Genomic DNA, 26,091 nt, shown 5'->3' with positions numbered 1-26,091 from the left:
TGGTACTTTTCAGCAAAAATACGGGGAATTGAGATAGGTCGAAATTGATCTGGAACTCCTTGAATAGCCTGTTTCATGAAGAGATCATAGTCAACGGGGGAACTGTAAAGCTTTTTAATGAAACATATTCAAAAAATATTGAAGAGGAATATTTTTTGTCATTTAAGTTTTAAACACTTTCGTGGGTTTTCCCCAAATTACTTGAAATTTTCTACCGTGTATAGTTTTGTTTAAAAGAATCATTTTCATACCACTTTGTCTCAGACATCCTTTCGATTGGCAGAGACGTTTTCGAGTTTTGATTTGTTGAAAAATATCGAATACGCCACTTTGCAATTTTTACGAGTTTTAAAATGGCTGTAATAAAGCTCAATTGTTAATGATTGTCCACAACAAACAATTATGCTATGCTTCATGCAAATCAGAGAAGGTCGCGTCTGATCGATTCGCCATTTGGCGTGGAACTGCTCCCCTGTAAAATCCCTGCAACACAACGAGACATTCTAAATTTAGCGTTCCTTGAATTCAATAGAGAATAACCTTGCCTAACTTGACCACTTAGCAGCTCCAAATTGAACATAAATCTGCGTTATCCTAGCTGAATTTTCCGACCCACTCTTTTCACCCACTCAAGTTCGTTTGCCCGGTTGAAAGTGGTGGTGGCTGCAACCTTCTTGTACAGTAGGTATGCGGCACTAACAACGGCCACTGCATCCCTCTCACGACTTATGATTCTCGCTGACCCATAACTCACAGTTAATTTAACAGCTAGCGGGAAAATTGATATAAATTGCTTCAAACTCGATTTCTTTGTTCATCACCGGTCGTCCATCCGGGAAAATCGTCTAGCTTTGACTGGCTTCTCCTTCTCCGACTAACTGCGCACTTTCTCTCCAGGAGTAATGCCAAGCGGTCACTATAATTCACCTAATTGCGAGAAACAAAATGCGCGAAAGATAAACGACCTTTTTGCTCCGTGAAAGACGTGAGTGGTGGAAAACGATTCCGCTTACGTAAATTCTTCTATTTGGAAATAGAGAGGATATAACCTCTCGTCACACGCGCAGATGACTGCGGGAAATGTGGAAATGGCAATTTCATCACAGGACAATAAATAATCCTACACACATCAACCTCTTCAGTGCTGACTGCGTATAGATTTCGGTAGTGAGTAGGATGCGACAGATTTTTCTTGGGAAATGGGCATAAGAAGGGCGACCAAATCGAGATATAAAAGTGTTTCCAAGAATGGCATATAAATAGCTCTAACAATAGAAAAGGAAGGAAGCATGAGCTGCTGGAGTGGAGGAAGCAATCCAATCAATTAGTGGAAAATTAATGTCCGATTTACGTAACGCGCCAAATTCACTACATAATGTTGAGCAAATTAATTTAATTGAATGGCTCTTTTTACATGAGCTGAGATTTGGGACCGGGGATGGTGTATTTTGTTTGGCAGAGGGTAGAGCGCGCGAAGGAACCGCCGCACACCATAAGACCGATAATGGGATTGTAAGAGAGCGAGAGTGTTAATGTGACATCTTTATAGCTGTTTTCTTTCGGGACCAGATAAGTATCGACAAAAAGGAATGGTTATTAACAAAATTGTTAAGTACAGTAAGTTCATGTTTTTATTTGAACAAATAGCAACAGCGGTTATCAGGTTTCGAAATAGATGATGGCACATTTTGTTTTCTGTGGTGATAGGTCATTAGACTGAATGCCCGTAGATCGAATGCCATCTAGCCATACACACTTAGTTTTTTTTCGCCAGCTTTGCCATTTTCTGCCGATATTTATACAATCACGCGCTCGGCAATCAGTTTTACTGATTACATGTCGCTTGTTTGCTGAGATTCTGCATTTTCCGAGACTCAGCAATCAAACGTCATTTTTTCTGAGATCTCAGTAAAACAGATTGCCGAGCACTTGGCTGTGCAAATCTCAACCAAAATTTCCGAGATTCGGCAAAAAAAAAATAAAGTGTGTATGTCAAATGCTAGTAGGTTACTGGACCCAATTATATAGAAACTTGGATAGCTATACATACTTCGTCACACGACACTAGTGGCTGTCCATAAACCATATAGGCAAGTTAGGAGTGGGAGATGCTGTTGTCAACTAATGTAACCAATAATCCCAATAACTCGTCTTTTTGCCACATACGGCTTCCATATCAGACGTATAGAAACACAGAAAAAAAAAATTCTGAATTTTAATGCGTGATGAAAACATTCATGCATGTAAACAATCTTTTCACGTAAACTAGCAAGTTACAAGAACTGTTGCTGACAAATATGGACGGTTACAATATTTGGAATATTTCATGAAATGTGTCATCAATTTACACGAATATAATGTAAATCCATTTATGTGCATCTATACGATCCACTAAAATTAAAAAATAAATAAATAAATAAATAATCAGGTTACTAAATGAAACATCAATAAGTTGTGCATGAACTGACATTACGCTGCTTTTACTGCATTTGTTTATTTTTGTGGCCATAAAAATTACATGAGATTTTCGACATGATTGAAATGCATCCTCTTGGATGTAATATTAAAATTTATTTTTGCTGTGCAGAATTGGTATTACGTATAGCTACGAGGTGGAAGCCCAACAAACATCGAAAGCAGAATAAGAGCTTATTCAAGTTAAAATATGCTTCTTTAGCTTATTGTTTGTTGGGAGGGTCCATTAGAATTATCCCAGAATTTATGAATTACTCTAGAATAATCGTAGGATTATTTGTGGTATTCCCTAGATATTTTATACATAACACTTTCAGGATCTGATTTGCAATGCTTAACGCATTCCGTTCAGAATGATCATTAAATTCATTATTAAATTTTCTGATACTTCTTGAATTCTTTATAATTCTCGTAAGAATTCGTTCAACTTTATCTCTATAATTTTGTTTATACTTTCCTTGGAATATTCCTCACAATTACGCAGGAATTATCTTGGAATTCTCATCTGCTTTCGCAAAGTAATCTTGATGAATGTGGGCGTCTTAGTGGAATACTACACGCAAACCAAAAATGTATAACAATGAATGTTAGTTCCATTGCCTATCATCCTCTGTTCATGAACATCGCAGCGAATGTTAGAAGTTGACCTTGCAGACGATGCAATGATTTTTAATCTTAGTTATTCAGTGTTCTGGATATGCTTTCACCTATACAAGCAAGCATTTACCTTGATTGTTATATATAACACGGTAGAACGACGCACACACTTGCCTCGATTCTCTCCAGCAGAAAAGCAAACGAAGTTGAGTATGCAAGAAAATGAGCTCTCTTGTTTGCTTTTAGCCTATTAATAACCCGAAGCATAGAGAGAGCAGTGCATAAAGCACAGGTCTGAAAATCGCCACGTTCGTGGTTCAAGTCCCCCCAGTCGGCACTTTTTTTAGACATGATTCATTTCACTCACTAATACATGCTACATTTTTCTTTCTTTCACATAATTGAAAGCGAATCTTACATCCCCCGGTTGGGTGTAGGTGGGGTGAAAAGTAACCTCTTTGGGAAAAAAATAAGTTTATTTTTATTTTATTCAATATAGTCCCCTTTTAGCTCTTATTTATACTTATTCCAGCGATTTTCTAACTTCATGATCTCGTCCGAAAACTTATTTTCCGGAAGGTCTGCAAAATACTCCTCCGCGGCGTCGATGATTTCCTCACGTGAGCTGAATTTTTTTATTGATTACCTATCTTTTAAGGTTTGGGAAGAGATAATAGTCTGAGGGAGCCAAATCGGGCGAATACGGTGGATGCGGAAGCAGTTGGAGCCGTAAGTCATTGATTTTAGTCGTGGTTGCGATCTGGGGGGGGGGGGGGGGGGGGCGTGCTGTCAAATCAGCCTACTGATCATCTTGTATGAAACTGGTTCCAAACTTAAACAAACGCTGTAGGTTTCTTATGGCTTGTTTACGTTTGGAACCAGTTATGCGAGGTAGGCGAAGATTGTTCGTATTTGACAGCCACCTCCCCTCCTTGGTTGCGATGCTCTTGTGCGCCGGCGCATTGTCTTACAAAAACAATTTTTTTTTCGCTTAATGTGAGGCCGTTTTGCATCGATTTCGGCCTTAAATCGCTCCAATAAAGTACAGTAGTAATAATTGATGTTTTTTGCCTTTTTCGAGGTACCCAACAAACAATTTTAGCTGCAGACTAGCTTATACAGGCAAAAATTAGGTGTATAAGCCAATTTTTGGCTGTATAAGCTTATCTGCAGCTAAAATTGTTAGTTGGGTAGTCCACGAATAGTATGCCATGACAATCCCAGAAAAACCGACGCCATAACGTTTCCGACCAATCAAGCCTCTCTCGGCCGCTTCGGAGCACTCGTGCCGGCCTCAGTCCATTGCTGGGCACTCATTCTGTTCTCTGGGGTGTAATAGTGGATCCAGGTTTCATCAACAGTTACCAATCGACGCCAAAAGTCCGCCCGATTCCGCATTAGCAAGTCCAAACACTCTTTCGAAGTGCTCTCGCGTTCGTATTATTGCCCACACAACCAGAAGTCGTATAATAATGTACAGACAGTATCGTAAATTGTTACAGTTTTAGTCAAAATCGCATATAAGAATGGCATACCTCGCGTTATGTTTAAGTTAAATCGTATAGAGTGCAAATTTCCGACCAATATGCGATGACTCATTTTTCCATCACAAATTAAATCGGATTGCATCGTAAGACTTTTCAAAATGAATTTGTTATTACAGATTAAATCGTATATGATGTTAAATCAACTCTCTTAAAATTAAATTAAAATATGCACGTAGGGTAAATTATGGCTTCGGCACCCATTGACTGTTTTCGGCAACCGAAATTGAAACGTTAATTTCACTGTATTTTCCCATCAAAATTCTTCGCTGAATGTATTAAGCGGATTCCTTGCCTTTTCAGCTTCAATCTGATTACATTTTTACGACTGTGCAATCCTGTTATGCCATATTTTTCTTTAAATTAAATATACACACTACAAAATACGGCTGATTTCGAGTTGCCGATAATAGAACAGCTGGTTAACACGCAGTTCAAATGGAAAGGGTGCCGAAGAAAAAGAGGCTGCCGACAATAGTCACACTCACCTGAGAAGTTTGGAGCGTTGTAAAAACATGTTCAACCCGTTTTGATCAATTCTGTCGATTGGAATTGGTAGAACAGCAAGCAGCAGATAAATGTCAACAAACAAACCTGTCATGTATGTGTGTGACGCTGAGAAATCGCTAATAGAAGTTCGGACGCTGCTTAGATTGACGAGAATACGTAAATTCCCCTATATGGCCTCCACTTTTGTACGTATAAGCCATTTCTTTGCATTATATACGAATTGTTTGTTTGTATATATGTTTGTATATCACGAAAACAACTTTGAATATACGTGCATTCTGGTTGTCTGGGTGGTCAGGAGTGAGCTTGCGCGGCACTCAGCGGCAGGATAACTTTTTCATATGCAGAATCTCGCCCAAAATATGGCGTGTGCGCTCAGTACTAATCTTTGCGGTATCTGCCAGCTCGCGCACCTTCACTTTTCGGTCAGCCAACACCATTTCATGTATTTTTCTGACATTGTCCTCTGTAACCGCATCGGAGGGCCTGCCGCTGCCGACTTGATCGGTAGTGGAGTTGCGGCCACCACGAAACTCTCGAAACCAATATTTGACGGTGTAACCTGACGGAGCATTAGCCCGATAATATTTATCCAACTTTTCTTTTGTTTCCATCGCCGTGTTGTCTCTCAAAAAATAATGTTTTATGAGAGCACAAAAATCTCGTGTCACTTTTCAAAAGGTCCTAAGTAACAAATGTAAACAAATCGAGCTAAGTGATACAACCTATTCCTGTTCTGTCATTGTATGTTATACAAAAACACCCGTCCAAATTTACTTTCATTTATTTAAGATAATCATAGGTCAAAAATTGTCCAATGTACAGTTTGAAATGATGGGTACATGTTTGTTACTTCGGTCATTCGGACTGCCTAACATGATTGGTGCTTGTTTTCTAAAATCGGGGCCAACCTAAAGTTAGGTACTCTACTCTGAAATCTGTGAAAGGGAATCTAGTATCATGTAGACAAAACGTCCAATGTAACACTCATTGATTATGTCATTGAAAAAAATCGTCCAATGTGACTCATGTCCGATGTACAACTTTGCTATTCAAAATGTCCTATGTGGGTTTTTCTATATTGTAGCATGAAATTCAAAGTAAAATTGTTATTTTACCGTTTCTACTGAATTTTCAACGTTATTATTCACTGACTACATTAAAAATGGTATTGCAAAATGTATTGTTTCTAAACAGTTAAAATAATATTCTGTCGAACTTCAACTTCGATTTTCTCAAAAATGGTGGATATGTTACATTGGTCTATTTGAAAAGTGACGCGAAAAATCGTTTTTATCCATACTCAACATGATGCCAAACACGTCAACAACAATCAGCTGTCAAAGCAAAACTAAAGACAGTATCGCACTGAAATTTGGCATGTCTGCCTAAATATGAACGGACTACAAGCACAGAGAACAGACGTCCAACTTCGGTTAGAAACTTGTGTAAAATAAGTGGGGATATCGTCGTTACGTGGCGCTAGCATCTCCTGATTTCCTCTACAAATTTTCCACTTTCGACCAATTTGGCGCTAGTATCGATAAATTTTCTGTTGAAAATTGCCACTTGGCGCTACCAGCACTTAGTGTCTAGTGTAATTTGTGCAACACCAGCGCCTGCAGGTTGTAAAAGAGAGTTTTTAAGTGGGAAAGTCGCCGTTAGTAGCGCTTAAGTTGAATAGGAATCTTTACACAAGTTTTTACAGAAGTATTGTTCGAGCCTCAACGTCTGTTCTCTGTGCTACAAGGCACCATACCTCTTTTGCAGCAGAAGCGCATTCTGGCGGTCAAGGAAAAGAAAAGAGAGAGAGAGAAGGATTAGTAATTTCCATTTAATTCCACTACCTTATTTGCTTATCCTTGACAGATACGCGCATTTCGTCTACAATGCGCAGTCTTCTTCAGTGTCTTGTAGTCGAGTATTAGTACAAGACACTGAAGAAGTCTGCACATTGTAGACGAAATACGCGTTATTAAAGTTACTAATCCTTTTTTCTCTCTTTACGCAAAGTAATCTTCCAAAATTTCCTAGAAATTCTTCTTAGAACTCCTTTGAAACAGAAAGTAGCAATTTCAAATTTGTATGTTTTGTGGAAGCTGACATTTGTGCCTTTGAAGTTTCACGCTAAGGCCGTTCGCAATGCTGAGTTTCAAAATTGTTTTAAACTACTCGTCAATTCTATAATTTGAAACTGTCAAAAATAAAACTGCAACACGATCAGCGCAACGCACAGTTCTAAAACATGTTTGTAATCATCAAGTTTCATAAACTTTACTGTTCTCTATGAAGTTCTCCGTTTTTTATTTGTGGAGCTCTTCGAAACATCTGCAACACATCCAAAGAAATTTGAAACAGAGTTCCATTCGTGTTTCAAACTCGCTCAGAAATAAAACAGAATAGTCAAGCAGTTGCAAATCTGGTGCAAAATAGTGCTCGAATAATGAAACTGCAACTCAGCATGGCGAGAGGTGCGTTTCTGTTCTAGTTTCAAATTGAAACAGTCCTTATAAAATACAACAGCATTGCGAACGGCCTAAGGCTTCCTTAGAGTATCACCTTAAGACTACAATTGCAAAAAATCCTCAGAATTTGATGCCCTTGGAATCTGAAATCTTCAGAATTGTGTTGGAATTTTCCTCAGAATTGGATTTCTCATTTCGCCTACGATTGTGACATATTCCAACCGAGTTTCCTTTCATTATCATTTTTCATTTTGTTAGATTCTGCTGACGTGATACAGAATTTCTTATTAAGCCGCTCGCCACTTCTAGGCAGACGCCATTTGAGCTGCACCTCCATTGTGAAGAGACACTCGTTAGTAGATATAATTATCTAAATTATGGTTTAGATCAGTGGCGTCGTGTCCACATGTGCAACCTGTGCACGGCACAGGTGTAAATAATTAAAAAAAAATGTGTTTAGATTTTTATAGCTTTAATGGTCACATTATAGCTCTACTTCTTTACTCCAGACCACAAGTGACCATGAATACACTATTTTATAGGGTGGGTCAATTAAATCTTCGACCTTGGTTTGCTTCAAAAAGGGTTGAATTCAGTTAGGATGGTCTGCCTAGTCCCTAATGCATTGATTTCTAAGCATGTTGATCAGGGCTCTACATTTTCGAAGCTCTAAAATGAACTCGAGTTTTATTTCTCTCATACAAACGTGTTCAACGCTTCATTTCTATAACGCCTAACTAGACTATCAGCAAGAAATGATAATGAAAAAGAAGCACGCTTAGAAGGAAACGCTGGCTGTGGATCTTCTCGTCGTTGCTTTGCTCATCGCTTTCAATGTAAATAACGTCGATTTTCTAGTTAAACGAAACCTCATTATGGCTTTCAATCCCCTTTCACGGTGATAGAGTGCACCGCTCTTTCAATTTGTTTAAAATGCATTATGTCCCGTTTTCGTTATTTTTTTTAGATAAATATGTGGATGGAAGATATAAACATATTACGTGTAATCTTCGAGTTTTTTCACGTGAGAAATGCTTTAAATATGTAATTTCATTTTCCGTCATATACGTCATGAAACCTCTGTTGATGTGTTTCATGAAAGAGAAAACTATCAAAGTCGAGCGCTCTTTCGCGCATCCGTTTCACCGAAGCGTGAAAGGAAGATCAATGGAGCGACGGGAGAAAGAGAGACAAGCGATTGAACATTTGTTTGTGCACGCCGACTGAGGTTCTAGAATGCTGCGAAGCTGTTCGACTTTAACAGAAAAAGAAAGCCAGCAGTCTCTTCGTCACATAGATTTGGTCGATTGAAGCTGATATTGTGACGCCCTGATGTCGATAACACTACCATGACTAAACTCGTTAAATAGTGCACCTAAAAGCGAGCTTTTTTGGGAGGTTGGTGGCAAGTTTGTGAATGGTCAAATGCCTGATGTAAGCCAAGCGATCTACTATCACCTCTTGAAACATACCACAAATTTTCCTCAATACATGGCGGTTTGCACCACTGGTTGTAATTGAAGCTTTCAGCAGTCACGCGTCAAACGGGAGCAACACGGAAACAGCAGTCTGGTACGCTTTAGACGTTATCATACTAGCAGACCGGTTTGAATGTGTGAGTTTAAATTAGAAGAACAATTGTGATGTATGAGTGCCCAAAGTGTGCATTTCTCGCTGTGCACTTGGATATCTGATTGCAGATAAAGAGATAAATGGAGAAAGAGAGCGCAAAAGCCCGCTCTCACTCTCTTGTCAGTTGTGAATCTCTTAATTGGGTTCTTTAGGGGTATTAAGGTAATTGCATATTCGTAATCTGCATTACAAATGGAATCGAAATCCAAAATTTCATCAATTTTCGAGCACTGGAACTATTTTAAATAAGTGTGATTACACATGCAAAAATCAAAATCTTAGCTCCCCTCGATGGTACTTCGTATGGGAACGAGCTCTCACCCAACTAACATTTTCAGCTTTGTAAGCCAACTTTTCCAGCGTTGTACTGTAAAGTAGCTGAAAAGAAGCTGCAGATACAGCTACAAGCAAAAGCTAGCAAAATAGTTTTGGAGAGCGTTTACTCAACTTTCTCACAACCATTATTCAATTTGTCAGTCGCACTGAATAACATCAGCCAATAAACTCTAATGTCACTTCTATACACACACTAATCAACTTTCAACTTGTAGCTGCAAAACAAAGCTAACAAAGTGAATATGTTACTCATTTGATGGCTTCTACACACCCAACCACTCTTGCTGAATAACATTAACATCAAAAGTGCTTTTTCAATAACTAAACAACCTGTACTCAGCTTATAAACTGTGTTAGAGCAACTTCGGAAGCATTTTCACAGTCAACTAGGTTTATTTTTAGACGTGTGCAGTTTTACAGCTTTTACTCTGCTCTTTTATAACTAGTCGAGAAAAGTGATTCATGTGCACTATTATAAAGCCTCTACTCAGTGATTTTGTTGTAGAAGGGAATGTTGATTTGTTTACGTAAGTTCAAAGTGTTGGCGTAGCACAGTAGGTAGTGTCAAGGTTTGCCAATGAGGTCGTCTCGAGGTCGATTCCAGGTTCCTCCGGTGCAGGCTAAATCATTTCGTGATGATTTGTAACTAATTTCGATTAATTTGATTCACAGCAAAATAAAATAAATAAATTCCTTCATAAAAAAGCGTAAACAATATTTAACCCGGCTTCAAGAGAAAGCTGTGTAGTGATTATTGGATAACCGAAAAAAGGTTGAATAAGCGCCTTTCAAGTTCACACACAACTAAACAGCAGGATAACAGCTGTATAGGCGTTAATGGATATGCAATAAGAGCTTCTCCCGACCGTTCCAACAGCCATAAGTAGCTGAGTAAGTTCGCCAGATTTGCTTGTATAGAGGTTGAGTAAAGGTTTCTTCACATCGTATAACGTTTGAATACAGCTTGATGCTGTATAAATGAAATGAGTAAAGCGTTTACGTTGTGAAAATTGTTAGTTGGGCAGTTTGTTAGTTTAGTGTCAAACAGTGAAGTGATTATTTTGCTTTTAATCTTGATTTAAAAATGGAGATGGGATCGAAAAAAATATCGTTGTGCTCAGAAAACGACGCCCTTTGAGATGATGTATGACAACCGACATATTTTTCAAAATTAAAGAACCCAATTACCGATAGTTGCGCCGGTGCGCCTATCAAAACTTATGAGCTTCCCCTGGTTCATTCTTATAGTGTTGTTCTGATGAATAAAGAGTTCAAGACCAACAATTGAAATGGCCTTAACTCCATTTTGTCAACAAACCTTTTAAGACCATTTTCTCGCGAACCGAAACCTACAGTCACAAACCACAATCGGTAGGGGAGAATTTCCCCTACCTGTTCATTATGTTTGCCTTTGCGGACTTCGGTTGGCGAGAAAATTGCATTACAAGGTTTGTTTACGAAATAGATTTGAGGCCTTTTCAATTGATGGTCTTGAGTTGATTAATTCAAGTTTGCTACCCAGGGGACTATGAAATTTCTCTAGATTTTGACATTGTTTTGTATCAAAAAATGTTTTAGTTTTGCAATTCCTCCTACTTCGGTTAGCGCGAAAAGGGCCATACAAGTTTTGTTTATACAAGATGCTAGGCCCTTCAAATGTTACGTTAGGTAGTGATATAACGAACAAAGGTTGGTGCACAGGTAAACAAATTAGGCATGCGACGCCTCTGGTTTAGATAAACATAGATCGTCAAATGTGCATACTTTTTGTTTTAATTGAACCGAAAGGAGCTTGAAAGATCATCTAAGTGAGACCCAATTTGTACATCGGAACATGGCAGCCACGTGGCGAATAGGATTTTTTTCGATTCAATTGGATTGACGATAATGACGTGAAATTTAACAAATCATATGCTGTTGCTAATTGGTGACTTGTCAGTATATTTGCAGGTTAGCTTTAAATATACTGTGATACTGTTATTGAAATAGAGATAATTACTATGTTTAAGTAGACAACATCAATCTAAATGGGTAGAATCTGTGCCAAAAACGACTCGCTCGCTGATTTTAAATCTTATTGTTCAGTCGGTGAGAACGTTTTTTTCATATTCTTTCAGTTTCTCGACTGTTTCGTTCGTCTCGTTGCAAAATTTTATTTTTTCAACACTCGTCGTAATTACTCGGCAAGCCTCGTTGGATAAACTACGACTCGTGTTGAAAAAAAATCTTCTCTTTGCAACTTGTTGCATAAATAGCTATTTTCGCATTATTAGTTTAGTTAGGAAAAGTTGGCCGTTATGATGAAAAAAGAGGTACAGGTATATCTCGATATAACATAACTGTCACTTTTGACTTCCATCGCTGATTTTTCGTAAACGATCATTCAAACAAGCAAAGTAATATCACATCACCATCGGGCAGATGAGATAATCCCCCATCTATTGATAATATTAATTTGTATGATTCAATTGTTATTAGCGAGATATTGGCGATGGAAGTCAAAAGTGACAGTTACGTTATATCGGGGTATACCTCTATCATGATGCGAAATTGTAAACAATGTTGAATGCAACTCGTTGTAAAATTTTATTTTTCCACCACTGATCGATTATTAATTATACTTATTAGATAAATGTACGACTCTTGCTGAAATTTTTTTCCTTCTGTAAATTGTTGCATAAATAACTATTATGATGCTTGATTGATCATGTATAGATTTTTCATATCTTTGATTTAAACTCCTTCAATTCTGGTTGCTTCTAGACTATTGACTAGATAGGCACTAGTTACGTTCACTCAATCTTTTGATTTTAAATTTCCCAATAGAATCATACTCATTTTGATTCAAATCGTCTCACAAATCTGCCACTTAATTTGTTAAAGTGGTCCATAAAAGAACACGCATTTTGCACCCCTTTTCCACACCCGAAGCTTTTAACTTCGTCGTGTAATATCACGTTATGGCAAGTCAATAAAACCCAATTACCACCTCCTGAAAAGCGGTCGACCGGTTTTCCCCTCTTGTCATTCCCTTAAATCTAATCGGTAGGAACGCAACACAACATAATTCCACTTACTTGCACCCTCGCCTCACTTAATCCCAACCGTTGGCTGAGTTCTTCCCTCATGAACGCATCCGGGTAGTGCGTTTCCTCGAACAACCGTTCCAGTTCGTTCAGCTGCTCCAGGGTAAAGTTGGTCCGCGAACGCCGCTGCTTGTTGCTGGCCGCCAGATTGGACAGTCCGCCTCCGTGACCGTTGAGAACGGAGTCCGACGGCACTGGAGAGGACTTAAGCTTGTCTTCGCCAATCGGATGGTGGCCGGTGTTCGGTTCATTGGAATCATCTTGATCTTGCTCGTCCGGTGAAATCGAATCACGCTTGTCTGTGGCAATAAAGGGATGTAATAGATGAAATTGAAAAGTATTTGCCATGGAGGGTACACGTTTGATTAATGATTGTTTTGAGCGTAAGAAACCATAATTTGTGTTGGAGAAGGATAATCACTCAGAAGGATTTCGACGTCGCTTCTTGACCGCAAAATTCAGGTCGAATGAAGCAATTCATTTATAATATTTCCTTTCGTTACATCACTATCTTCTTAAATTTCCTTTAGAATCAATGCACTTTATTTGTAGCAAAATGAAACATTTCCCTAGCAGTTCATATTACCAGCAATTCAGCTCATTAAAAATCTATTCCAAAATGCAACAAAATGAAGTTTTATGACCGATGTTGATGAGAATATAATTTCATTACATGCTGTGATTACAATTTCTCCACTTGCGCTATTCAAATTTAAAGCCCATAAACATTTCCTCATTAACATTGTTCGTACAAGAGCAGGAAGGCTCCCTCTCAAACGAAGAAAATCCTCCTAATGCCCAAGCATATAACTTGGCTAACCCTCCGTTTAAAATCCAAACAATATCCCATGGTGCGAATGACTGCACAAAAGTGTAATTTCCATCTCGTGTAATTGATCTACCACACCGAGTAAAACCGATGCGAATTCACTGCGAACCAAACGAGCATATTGTTTATCAGTAGTCTTCGTTCATAAAGTGCACGCAGTGAACTTACAACTCCTCCAGCAAAGCAGCGGGAAACCTCTTCTTCGGTTCTAATTTTAAATCAAGTTTTTATCAACTTTTGGAGCATAAAATAACCTGACTACATTGCTTTGTTGAAATTTCTCGCCCGCTTCCAGCAACGTCGTAAAGAATGAGGGACGAAGCGAAATCGCATCTAAAATGTACCCTCTCCCTTCGACCATGGCAAAACTTTAGACTATTATTGTGCTAAATTGATATAAATTGTATTACAAATAATCATGAATAAAAGATTCCGAGATCTTGTTGGTTGTGGAGGCTGCCTTGTTGCTGTTGTTTCAATTGTTGGAATCAGCCGTAATTTTCGCCCTTGTTTGGTCTGAATTTTTCGACCATCGAGCACCTACTGACGTTTATTCCCTGCCGGAGTGGTGAGATCGGAGTTCAAGTTGAAAGGTCTGATTGGATTGTATCGCCCTCTGACTTGGGTATAATCAAAGTGTTCAGCAAGATTCCAATGTTGTTGTGCAAGGTTTATGTTCCTACTTACTGTAGTCTTCCCATTAGGATAGGCTATAAGTTTCTATTTCTAGTATGTAATATACAAAATATATTCAATTGAAATCAATCGATGTAACTCTTTTACAAAGTTACAGCCTAAATTAGATTGATTTTTATTAAAATTAAAATTCAGTAATTTGAGCTGTACAATTTTGCGAAAGAGTTACATTGATTGATTTCAAATGGAAATATTTTTTTTACTTATCATTATGGGTTTTTAGTTTCGTATTAGGGGAAGTGTACCCGTATTGGCCATAGGTTTCTATTTTGGCCACACCTCAGAAAACCGATTAAATTACAATATTCGAGCATTTTGTGGTCGAAATGTGTTTGTACACCGATGAATATGATTTGTACCAACAAACTGAACGCAACTGAACATCTCAAAATTGTAAACAACGTGAAATATCGTCAAAAGATGGCCAAGTGGAACCAGTAGGCTGTGGAAATTTTACGTATTCAAAAGAGTTGTTTATTTTGTCAAGATAAACAACTTTGCCGGAGACACAAAGTCTCCAAAACTTCAGAGAAAGTAGTTAGATTGTGGCGCCATCTTTGCTGAAGAGTTTTGAACTATTTGTTTATGTCAATAGATGGTCCTTATTATGAAGAGAAACATTGCCCAAGACACCAAGTCGCGGTAATGCTTCATTTCGGAGTTATCAATTTTGATCCGCTAGATCTCATTTCTGGCCCAGTGTGCACTGTGAATAACTGAAAAATATAATTTTTCAAACACCGGAGCGCAAATTTACCAATTTAAATGCGTTCAATATAACAAAACAGTTTAAAATACTTCCAAGTTCGTGTAACATTTGGATGCTGCAGAATTATGGCGCACAAATGAATATCATTTGAATTAACAGACTTTCAATTTGTCTTCTATCTGTACATTGAAAATCAATTTGATTGTTTTTTAGTAACATAGAGCATAGGGCTATACACTGGCGCAGTGAGGTGGGGGGGGGGGGGGATTACCATGTGGCAAATATATCTTTTAATACAAAATGTGGGTTACACTTTTTCATATGCACAGAATGGGAATCGATTTTAGCGATTTTTTCTATAGACCACCTTTTGTGTGCGAAGTTTCCTACCTTTCGATGATGAAAATTGCATATCGACAAGCCAGTATGTTATTTATGTGTAGTTATCATTTCACATGAAACGAGGGTAGTCACAAAACGGTAAATGAAATGAAAGTTGAAGACATATATAAAGGTTGAACACGAAAAAATCCGATGCCAATAAGGCATTTTTGGAGTAATTTTATTTTCAAAATTTTACTGAATCAAGCTAAGAGTGTATATAATCACAGTAGGCATTGGTTGTTAGGATCAGTGCTGGAAAATCTCGACAATACACGGTGATATTGAAAATTCTGCTTTGGTCACTCATTTGACTTAACAGTCATCGTCAAGGCAAACCATGCCAATTGTCAATGCCAATGCTGTCAGTGACGAAACTGTTGAGAATTTTTTATAAACTAAATTTTTAACGAATTCAAATGACTTGAGCAACACAATTAAATGGAGCCGTTAGAGTGAACAAGCATCTACATTCTGAACTGCTTGGATAACAAGAATGTGTAACATAATGCACGAAATTACACTTTTTGTTACCAGGTGAATCTTTGTCGTTGACGAAAAAATGAATGAGATTTTGACGTATGTTTTTTGAAGATCAAGTCTGTCAGTGAATTTGTGATTTTTTTTTCAATATCGCGCGAAGGTCTGTTAATGACAATGACAAATCTCAGCACTGGTCAGGATAAGTTCATTTGTTTACATCATGGCTTCACCGGGGCAAGCACGTCGCGATTCGATCCTGCACGTTCACGAAAATCGTCGCCGCTCCTGTCGAAATTACCCAAAAAGTTCCTTGTTCCTTGTTCCTTGTGTGTTCATTTGCAGTTGTGAACTGAAAGCGAAACTTTCGTTACTTCTGGGACCATGAACCAGCAAATTTACCAGGAGGAGTGCCTACGGAAGAGACTACTACCAACAATCAATGCGAAACTAACGATTCTAAATTGGCTCACTACTTGATTAGCCTATTGGTCCTAAGCAAATCGATTAACGTACCCCATTCTAGTCGAAATTCTAGTACTACACTATGTTTGTTTTGATTTGCTATGAAAATTTTACAGATAAAATGAGGGGTTCTTGGATTTTCCTATGTTTCGAGGGGTGCATCGATTAGCTTGGGACTGAAGAGAGTACCAGAGCTGAGACAAAAAGTTGAACACGTTTCGTCGGGACCTTTTGGTCTACCTTTTCTGGAGCAGCATGAGGTGGATTGCCTATTCTGGCCGGATTTGTCAAGTTGCTACTACTTAAATTCCACCAAACAGTGGTACAGCGAAAATGGCGTCACAGTGGTTCCCAAGGAGATGAATCCGGCCAATACTCCGGAATTGAGGCCAATTGAGGAATACTGGTCAATTGTGAAGCTGTGAAGTATACTGAAGAAAAAGGGTGGAACTCAAGGGGTAGGTCATTCGTCACACCAATCTTAGCTCAACATTTTTCAAAGTTTGCCGATTGTACTGGCAGTGCCGGTCATAGAGCAAGCTCTATTTTTTTTTGTAAAATACGAATGTTATGGTATATTTGGCAACCCGGTATTTCTGACAGCTTGAATGTTTTGGTTTGCAATCGCAAGGATAACATCGGTCTAGCGACAGTCAAGAAGGAATGCTGACGAGATGGACCGTGAGTGGTGTCAGCTGGCCAACAGTACACATCAAAGAAAAAAAAGCCGGAGAGCAACCGGAAGTGTCCCTGCATCGAAAACCGTTGGATGCGATAGTTGAACGGCTCCGAATGTCGAATATCGTGCTAAATAAGGATGCCTTCTACCAACGAATAAAACGCCTCTACGCCTACTGGAAGGAACCAGAGTTTTCCCATGATAATTCGCTGTAGAAGGTGATTTGCATTCTGTCTGTGGTCGGTATACGAGCTGACCGATACGATGACGGTGATGTGTGAAAAGTCCATCTTTTTCGTGAACAGCAAGAAGAAGATCGTCTTCTTGAAGCAGATCGAGAAGGACGGTGGCGAGGGCATTCCGTCGGTGAAACTGTTGGTTCGGGATAAGAACGCCAAAGACAAGGCCAATTTTGAAAAGCAAGGGATCCAAGGATGACAAAACGTTGGGCGTCTTCTCCAAGGACAACTTCCCGGGTGAAAAGAGCTTCAACTCGGTGGACATCAGTGTCCCAATCGGGTACTTCTTGTGCTCCAAGCAGTACTCCGAGGTTATCATCATTCCAGTTCGTAGTACACTCCATTAACGTAGTAGACACACTGTGGCACACTGTGCTGAGTGACTTACCCCTTGGTGGAACTGCAATTGAACGGAAGGATTTCAAGCGGAAATTGAATTTAGCAGCCAAACAAGTGGGAACAGGGCTCATGCATAAGATAATGGGCCGTGTACGAAGAAAAGTTCGAGCAATGGCCTATGGTAACAAGGAAGACTTATTCAATGGTCTTACAATAAGCGTAATATCTACTGTGCTGTTACATTGAACTATGAAAAATAAAACGCATTTTTAAGCCCCATCAAGATTTTCGTATCCGGATTTTTTCGTGTTCAACCTTTAGTTCCAGTTGAGACGTAATAGCTATGAAGCATAATAAGAACTAATCAAAATTTGGAACTAAGGAATCATTATAGCAAAGGCATACTAACAGTCCTGGTGACTGAATTCTGAACTAAACTGTGCTCCATCCAATAAATCTTGTCCATCTGAACTACTTTGCCAAAGGCAGCAAGTCACTTGGTACACTAGCGCCACCTGGTGAGGAAATAGCTCTTATAAATCTGAAGAACTTTGCAAAAACAGCAACCTTCAATCTAGTTGAGCAGTCAAGTTAATGCAAGTAATTAAAAGTCAAATCGTACTGAACTGAGCTGTCTACTATACAATAGGTCTTGGTCAGCTGAACAACTTAAATGAAGACAGCAACCTTTTAGCTAGTCGAGATTTTGGCCTACGCAAGCCATTAGAATCAAATCAAATGGCACGAGTGAATTGTGAATTTTCAATTGAGATGCCAACAAAACGACAGGTATTTCCATTCAGAACAACTTTACTCAAGACAGCAAACTTCTATCTAGTCATGCTGTCAAGTTAAAACAAACAATAAGATGTCAAACTGCACACTAGCTTCATCTGGTTAGTGAATTCTGAACGGGGCTGTCCACCATCACAAAGGTCTTATTCATCTGAACAACATTATCTAAGACCGCAACCTTCTATCAACCGATGGAAACTTACGATTGTAAATTGGCTCACTAGTTGACTAGCCTATTGGTCCCAAGCAAATCGATTAACGTACCCCATTCTAGTCGAAATTCTAGTACTACACTATGTTTTGCTATGAAAGTTTGACAGACAAAATGAGGGGCTCGTGGATTTTCCTATGTTTCGAGGGGTGTATCGATTAGCTTGGTACCGAAGAGAGTACCAGAGCTGAGCCAAAATGTTGAGCACGTTTCTTCACGACCTTCTGGTCTTAGAGTTACCTCTATGCTTCTATCTTGTTGAGGTTGCAAGTTAAAGCAAGCAATTAGATGGTAAATGGCACACAAAGGCCTTCTGGTGAGCCAATTTTTAAGTATGATGTACAACCTTTGTATGCGGAATTCACCATCGGAGGATGTCAGTGGAGACCTTATGCACGGAGGATGCGATATACCGAGTTGCGGTCCAATGCAAGAAAATGGAGAAAGAAAAATGTGGAGAGTATTAGTAACAATCAATACGAAACTAACGATTTTAAATTGGCTCACTACTTGACTAGCCTATTGTTCCCAAGCAAACGATTAACGTACCCCATTCTAGTCGAAATTCTAGTACTACGCAATGTTTGTTTTGATTCGCTATGAAAGTTTGACAGGTAAAATGAGGGGTTATTGGTTTTTCCTATGTTTTGAGGGGTGAATCGATTAGCTTGGGACCGAAGAGAGTACCAGAGCTGAGCCAAAAAGTTGAGCACGTTATTTCAGAACCTTCTAGTCTTAGAGTTACCTTTATTTAACGTCGGTTTCTGTTCCGCAATCTAGTGCCAATCACCGACGGACATCGATTGCCATCCATTGACGGCAGTTTCCACACCACCTTGATGTGATATTAAAATTATTTTTTTTGCTGTGTGGTATAGGGTAGAGCTCTACTTCGTCGTAATCGCCCCATTTCCGTTCTATCTATCAGAAAGGATAAATACTATCAATGATTTCACCGAGCACAAATCAATAATAGGTTTGTTCCGATGCGTTGGTTCATTTGCTACAACATAAATCCTGTTAGAGTGCATTGTATAAATATTTACGCTCGTTGTTCTCAAAACAAAAGAAACGCTCCAAGAAAATCCTCTTTTTCTACGTTTATCCGTAGGACGAAGAAAATCTAATGGCATTTTAATGCGTTAGGACGGAATTTAGAATCAAGAAGCAGTATTAGATTTTAAACAATATCTCAACAATTTGTGACTCTTTATCAAATCCAACGTATGGAAAGGTGAATAAATTTAGAAGTCTTTTTTGACAGAAATAATCAATTTTTTGTTTAAACTCGTTCAGGAAAGAGTGGTAAAGCGCGGGTTGTGCTTAGTAGGAAGGATATTAGATCAAAAACCCAAGTTGAAAGGGTAGACAGATCACGAAATAAAAAGGCAAAAAACCATTACATCGTCTACGAGATCAACTTATATCATGATAGGAAATGGAACTAAAGGGTGTCCACGATGAAATTGCCACACTATGAAATTGCTCTAACTTTTTAACCGTTGGGTAGAATTTAATGAAAATTTGGGTGGATTTAGTTCATAGTGCATTATTTACATCCTGCAAGTTTTAAAGTCCTGTGATCAAAACTCGCGGAAATGGAGTCGAAAGAACAGCTCGTGCGTGATAAAATCTTGCGCATTCATCACGAGAACAAGGATCTCTCGCATCTTTCCATCGCTAAAACGTTGGGAATCGCGAATTTCACGGTGTCGCGAGTGATTAAGCGGTTCGAGGAACGGTTGACCACCGATCGGAAGCCCAGAAGTGAAGGAAAAAGTATTCCGTACAACACCAAAAATCACAACCGCGTAGTTGAGGCCTTCAACCGAAATCCGAACGCCTCCGTTAGGGATGTGGCTAAGAAGCTGCACCTAAGCCGAAGTTTTGTCCAGAAGGCCAACACTAAGGCTGGGCTTCGAACGTTCAAGGTACAAAAGGCCCCTAATCGCGACGAGAAGCAGAACAAGCCCGCCAAAACCCGTGCCAGGAAGTTGTACCTCAACATGCTGACGAAAGTTGAATGCTGCATCATGGACGACGAAACATATGTGATGGCCGACTTCAAACAGATCCCCGGCAACCTGTTTTTCACGGCCAAGGATAAGTTCAGCGTTCCGGAGCATGTCCGCACTCAGAAAATGTCCAAATTTGCGAAGAAATTCCTGGTTTGGCAAGCCATCTGCACGTGCGGGAAGCGGAGTGCACCTTTCGTGACCCAGGACACGATGAACGGACAGGTGTACATAAAAGAGTGCCTCCAGAAGCGACTGCTTCCTCTCCTGAAGGCTCACAACGTCCCAACAATCTTCTGGCCGGATTTGGCCTCATGCCACTACTCCAAGGACGTGCTGAAGTGGTATGCGGACAATAAGGTCAATTTCGTGCCGAAAATATTCAACCCTCCCAACACTCCGGAGCTCCGCCCCATCGAGAAGTACTGGGCGATTATGAAGCAGCACCTTCTTAAACGACCTAAGGTAGTGAAGACAGTCGAGGAACTGAAGAAAGTATGGGTTTACATGCAAAAAACGGTTGATTCACAGGTTGTGCAGAATCTTATGGCCGGGGTTAAGGCCAAGGTGCGGGCATTTGCGTATGGACTGTAAATAAAATACGAGTAAAATGGTAAAATGAAGTTTAATAGTTATTTCTCAATCCCTGAAAATTTGATGGCAATCGGATGAAAACTCGAATTTTGCGAATCAATTTTGTGTGTGGCAATTTCATCGTGGACACCCTTTAAGGTTGAATTTAATACATGTTTGGTTTACGTGTACTCACATTGAAAGTCTCCTAAGAATTCATTTGCATTTCTCCTCACAAATTCCTTACATTTCTCCTCACAGGCAAACTCTCCCATGAAGATCTCCTGGATCTCAGATTTAATTATAATCCTCCTTTTAGCATCCCCCACACCTCCTTAGTACTCTCTAAATACATCCAAGGATTTATGCTCCGGATTTGTTTTCTCCCACAAACTTCATGAATTTATCCTCAGAATAGCATTGGAATTTGCCTCTGAAGTACACAGGAATTGTGCTCCCCAGAAATTCCTATGTGTTTTCATTAAAATTTACTTTGAATTCAATTCAGGGTTTTCTTGAAATTCTACTCAAAACTATCTCAAACTTCACATGAAATTTAATATTACCTTGCAAGCAGAGTGCACTTGATGTTTTTCTCAAAGATTTTTTTCCCCAGAACTCCCAGGTCATTAGAATTCATTAAAAACAAATTTCAAATTTATTTATAACTGAAGATTAATCCACTCTGGATCTATAAAGTTCAATGTGAAAATTTAGGCACAACATAACAACATATTCCGTTTTTGTGTTATATTTTTTGAAGTTATCAAGGTTTAAGTTTTCGCTCAATACTCCTATGCGACTAGACTACCATGCGTCTCCATTGATTCATAGTGACTGTAACATGATAAAAGTGTTTTTAATTGCCTCATTTTAAATAATCAATTGATTTTTTGATCTTTGAAATCGGCCTAGTGGTTCAAAAGTTATGAAATTTTGAAAAAGATCATTTTTGAATAAAATCGAAAAAAAAAAGATTTTTTGGACCACCCTAACATTAAAATGGCTACCCTAATGACAAAAAAAATAAAAAAAATACGGGTCCAATGTTTTGCGATGAGGAACAAAACTACCATTTTTTACGAAACTCTGAGAACCACTATATCGTTTTGCTGTAATATATAATCCGTTAATAATTTTGTACGCGTTCATTAACACTATTACCAACAATCAATACGAAACTAACGATTTTAAATTGGCTCACTGCTTGACTAGCCTATTGGTCCCAAGCAAACGATTAACGTGCCCTATTCTAGTTGAAATTCTATTACTACACTATGTTTGTTTTGATTCGCTATGAAAGTTTGACAGATAACATCAGGGGTGTGTGGATTCATGCAGAACATGCAGGGGTGAGTGAAATAGCTTGGGACTGCTTGGGACCGTTGTTCTGGTACTGAGTGAGCCAAAAATAATAATGATTTTCTTCGGGACCTACTAGTCTTAGAGTTACCTCTATGCTATTACCTAGGTATTTAATGTAAAATCAAAGGAAATGGAATTCCGTACATCAATCGACACCAGTGTTCCGAACAACATTCCTACGCAACTCTGCTACATAGCGTCTCGCCGGCGTAACTTCTCATTTAATTAAGTCATCTCACCCGGCATAACCAATTAATTAATTAAGTAAAATGAACGTCTTCTCGGGCGAAAGTCTAAGAGCCAGTCGGAGAAGAAGGCTACCTTGGTACATAATCTCCTGCCCTTTCTTGCGAAAAGTAGATACAAGTCTCTATACAAGGTGAACCGTTCGGTAGACTTTTCCTTATTCATCGCACTCAGTGTTTGTCTTTGGGCTGTGGTGGCAAGTGGTGGAGTGCGTTGAGAAGAGCTAAAGAAGTGATTCAAAGCATTTCCGCCGGCGCACGGCATTCAAATAAAATTGGTTCATTCGGGAAATAAGACGATTGTGAGGGGGAAGGGAAGGGATTTACTGCAACTCTTTTCTCGCCTTTTTTTAGGGTTCGTTACGGGGTAGGAGTGGAAGAGTTCGTTTATGAACTCAACTGTAATCAATTTGATTAGGTTGCTACTTGCAATCTAGGGGTGTGAGAAGGGTTGCTTTTTTATGTTGCAATATCTATGCAAAGGGGAAAAGTGGGTAAACGTTCTAAGAATCTGCAAAAAATGTGTCTTTAGTGCAATGTTTAAGGCTATAAATGAGTAAAGGTTTTTTTTTTAAACTACTTATCATTGATGAACCTTTTACTTAAAAAAAATAACTGAAATAACATCGAAATACCCATCTCCGTAATACAGAAACAGTTAAAAAGCATTTAATTTACAGTAATGAAAGGGCTTAAAAACTTTTCCAACTCATTTTTCCACTTGCTAATTGATGAGTTAACACAGCTCTGTAGGAAATTAATTTAAAAAAGCCAAGAAACACCTCCTACCCCCCTTAATCCGCTAATTTACAACTGCCAGCAGAACGGTTTGCAATTTACCCCGTGGTAGGTGCTAATTGATTAAATAAATCATGCTTTCATTTTGATTAAGTCAAGACGCTTTCGTGTGCTTGCTGCTTACCTGTGTCGGAGTCGTTGTCCGCATGGTTGGTGTGGGTGGGCTGCGACGATGGGTGGAAGCTGGAATTTCCATCAGATTGCACAGGGTTAGGCGTCGGTGGTGCCGGAGGTGGTGGATAACCATGGCCGTTGATTAGGTCTACGCTTTGTTTCAACAGTTCGGAGGCGGGTTTCGGTCGGACTAGTAGATTTGTGTCGGTTGATTTGTAGCTGGGTTCGCTCTCCGCACGGACCAGATTTAAGGCAACGTCTTGTTTCGGTTTGTCGTGTTTGTCTGTAAGCATGCAGGGTGATGGCGATGGGTTAATACGTTTCTTCAAACCTCAATCAGAACTTCTTACCTTTCCTCTCTTCTACCAAATCGGCAATCAACCAGTTTTTCGGAACATGTTTCTTTATCACCGGCGCTTTCGTCATCGTTTTCTCGAAATCATCATCCAGAGATTTTTCGCGTTCAATAACTAGCAGCCTATTGTCGTACTTTCGAATTACGCTTGCTTCATTCCGGTTGCTAATTATACTGTCATTGTTATTGTTAGTACCAGTGCCACTGCTGAATCTGCTTTCCACAACCGTCGATATCGAGGAAATTGGTTTGATTCTATCACTCTGAACACTACTACCATTCATCATACCATTAGCTCCCCCACCAACACCACTACTGTACGACAAATCTGTGATTTCGATATCGATCGATTCCTCGTCTTCGTCCCGCTCCTGGCCCTCCATCGTCGGCGAGGTAGGATGCTGGGTCTGCGCCAACGTGTGGCTATGAATTTCCTCTTCCAGGTCGCCATTTTCACCAACACTGCCACTACTACTGTTGTTCGACATCAGTTCCGGGTCGGAGCTTCGGCTTAGGAAGTCCTCACCCAACCGACTACTCGCACCAGTGCCGACGCCACCTCCTACGGCGCTCATATTCAGAATGTCCAACACGCGGCTGTTGTTGTATTCGAACGATTTTGTCACAAAGTGGGCTAGTTGCTCCATGGTTTGTCAGTCAATGTTTGTTTCGTGTGATTTTTTCAGTAAATTTTTATATATTCATAATCGCATATTTTCAAGTTGAGTCACAATAACACTTGCAATGTTTATTCTGCATTTTCTAGCCATACTGTTTGGATAATTAGAGAAGAGAAAATAAGGCATTTTGAGTAGGAACAATCGACTAAAGGGAAGGGTCTATTATACTGTGGAACATTTTCGAGCTCATCAAATGTAAATAAAATTTGGAGTTCAGTTGCTGGAAATACCAACCCAAACTAACCAAACCCTATTTGGGTTTTAAGAATTTAGTTCGAAATTGTTATTTATGCCATCATCAATAGTTTTACTCGCGCTTTAGTTTTGCACGGCTATATCTCGTAAACTATTTGGTATTTCTCAACGCAGTCTTCTGACGAAATATTATTCACATCAAAACTTCTTCGGGGTGAAGGTGCAGCTTAAAAAAATGCAGGTATTCTCACGTTTTTGACCATAACACATAAATCATGCATATTTAAGCGCCAAGCTGAATACCAGCAACTATATACTGTAAACGACGAAAATACGTTCACTTACTGCAAAGACATCAACGGTTTAGTGAATAAATTGGAAATGGAGTACATTGCTGGCGATTGGCGATAACTCATTGACAGTTCAGTTTCAAGTTTGAAGGCTGTTTTGTTGCATGATTTTATCCTTTTTCAAAATGTCACTGTTGAAAAATGCACGAATGTGCAACTATTGCTATGATGGTTAAAATTATCACCGATTGCCACCGAAAAGCGATTTCCCTAACACAGATTTCAAAGTTGGATTCCATCCGGTCTCACCAATCGTTGTTTATTCAATCACCGCGTGGTGAGTGGTGGTGTTCTCCAGTACACAGCGAAAGGCTTCCCGCAAGCAGCTAGCTAACAAGACTGGCCTCAACCGCTGATCGGATTCAGTTCCAATCACCGTGCATGGTGGTGTCCAGTCGACGGCATCAGCAGCAGCAGTTCTTCCGGCGCGTGGCGTTGAACATTGTTCTCTAGTACACAACGAAAGCTGCAGCCCACATGAGCATCCATAGAAGGAGGAAGAAGCCGCACCGCTATTGATCGGAATCAGTAGCTCTTCGTGAGTCACTGTGGGCCATCTATGCCAAGTGCGTCATACTAAAGAGTATAAACAGATAGAACCCCGCTCAAATTCCTATTCCTACACAAAACACAAGCTCCTGCTGCAGTTAACAAATAACGTTTAGTATATAAGACCACGTAGTCCTACCTCACCATTGCGTACAACCCCATAGAGCTGTCCCTTGTAGTTTTTATTAATGTTTTCTACCAGAGACACCGTGTCCTACTCCACAGAGCTATTTCTAGTCATATTAAGATTGAGGTCCTCAAAAACTGTGCCAAATTTGAACGAATTTGGTTACGATCTGGATTTGCGGGAGAGCTTTATAATTTGTATGGGAAACGGATTGTTCAATTGCATGCCAAAAGTACAAAAATTGCTCAATTTTTACC

The 26,091-nt window shown here is 39.3% G+C and overlaps 1 protein-coding gene across 1 annotated transcript in view; it reads right to left on the bottom strand.

Annotated features, from left to right (window-relative positions):
* The window catches only part of LOC135705702 (uncharacterized), an 82,867-nt gene extending 58,280 nt beyond the window's left edge, over positions 1 to 24,587 (bottom strand). Inside the window, exons 1-3 of the mRNA XM_065227520.1 lie at positions 23,929 to 24,587; positions 23,589 to 23,861; positions 12,637 to 12,944 (exon numbers count right to left, since the gene is read on the bottom strand). Coding sequence (XP_065083592.1) covers positions 12,637 to 12,944; positions 23,589 to 23,861; positions 23,929 to 24,580 — 1,233 coding nt within the window. The 5' untranslated portion in view covers positions 24,581 to 24,587. The remainder of the gene's footprint in view (positions 1 to 12,636; positions 12,945 to 23,588; positions 23,862 to 23,928) is intronic.
* Positions 24,588 to 26,091: the final 1,504 nt, after the last annotated feature.

This window comes from Ochlerotatus camptorhynchus, unplaced genomic scaffold (genome assembly GCF_037179485.1).
Source record: "Ochlerotatus camptorhynchus isolate MF236.1 unplaced genomic scaffold, CSIRO-AGI_Acam_v1.1 ptg000274l, whole genome shotgun sequence".
Taxonomy (NCBI): Eukaryota; Metazoa; Arthropoda; class Insecta; order Diptera; family Culicidae; genus Ochlerotatus; species Ochlerotatus camptorhynchus.
The sequence above is the reverse complement of the archived record's forward strand: the minus strand, read 5'-3'. Positions and strand labels throughout refer to the sequence as shown.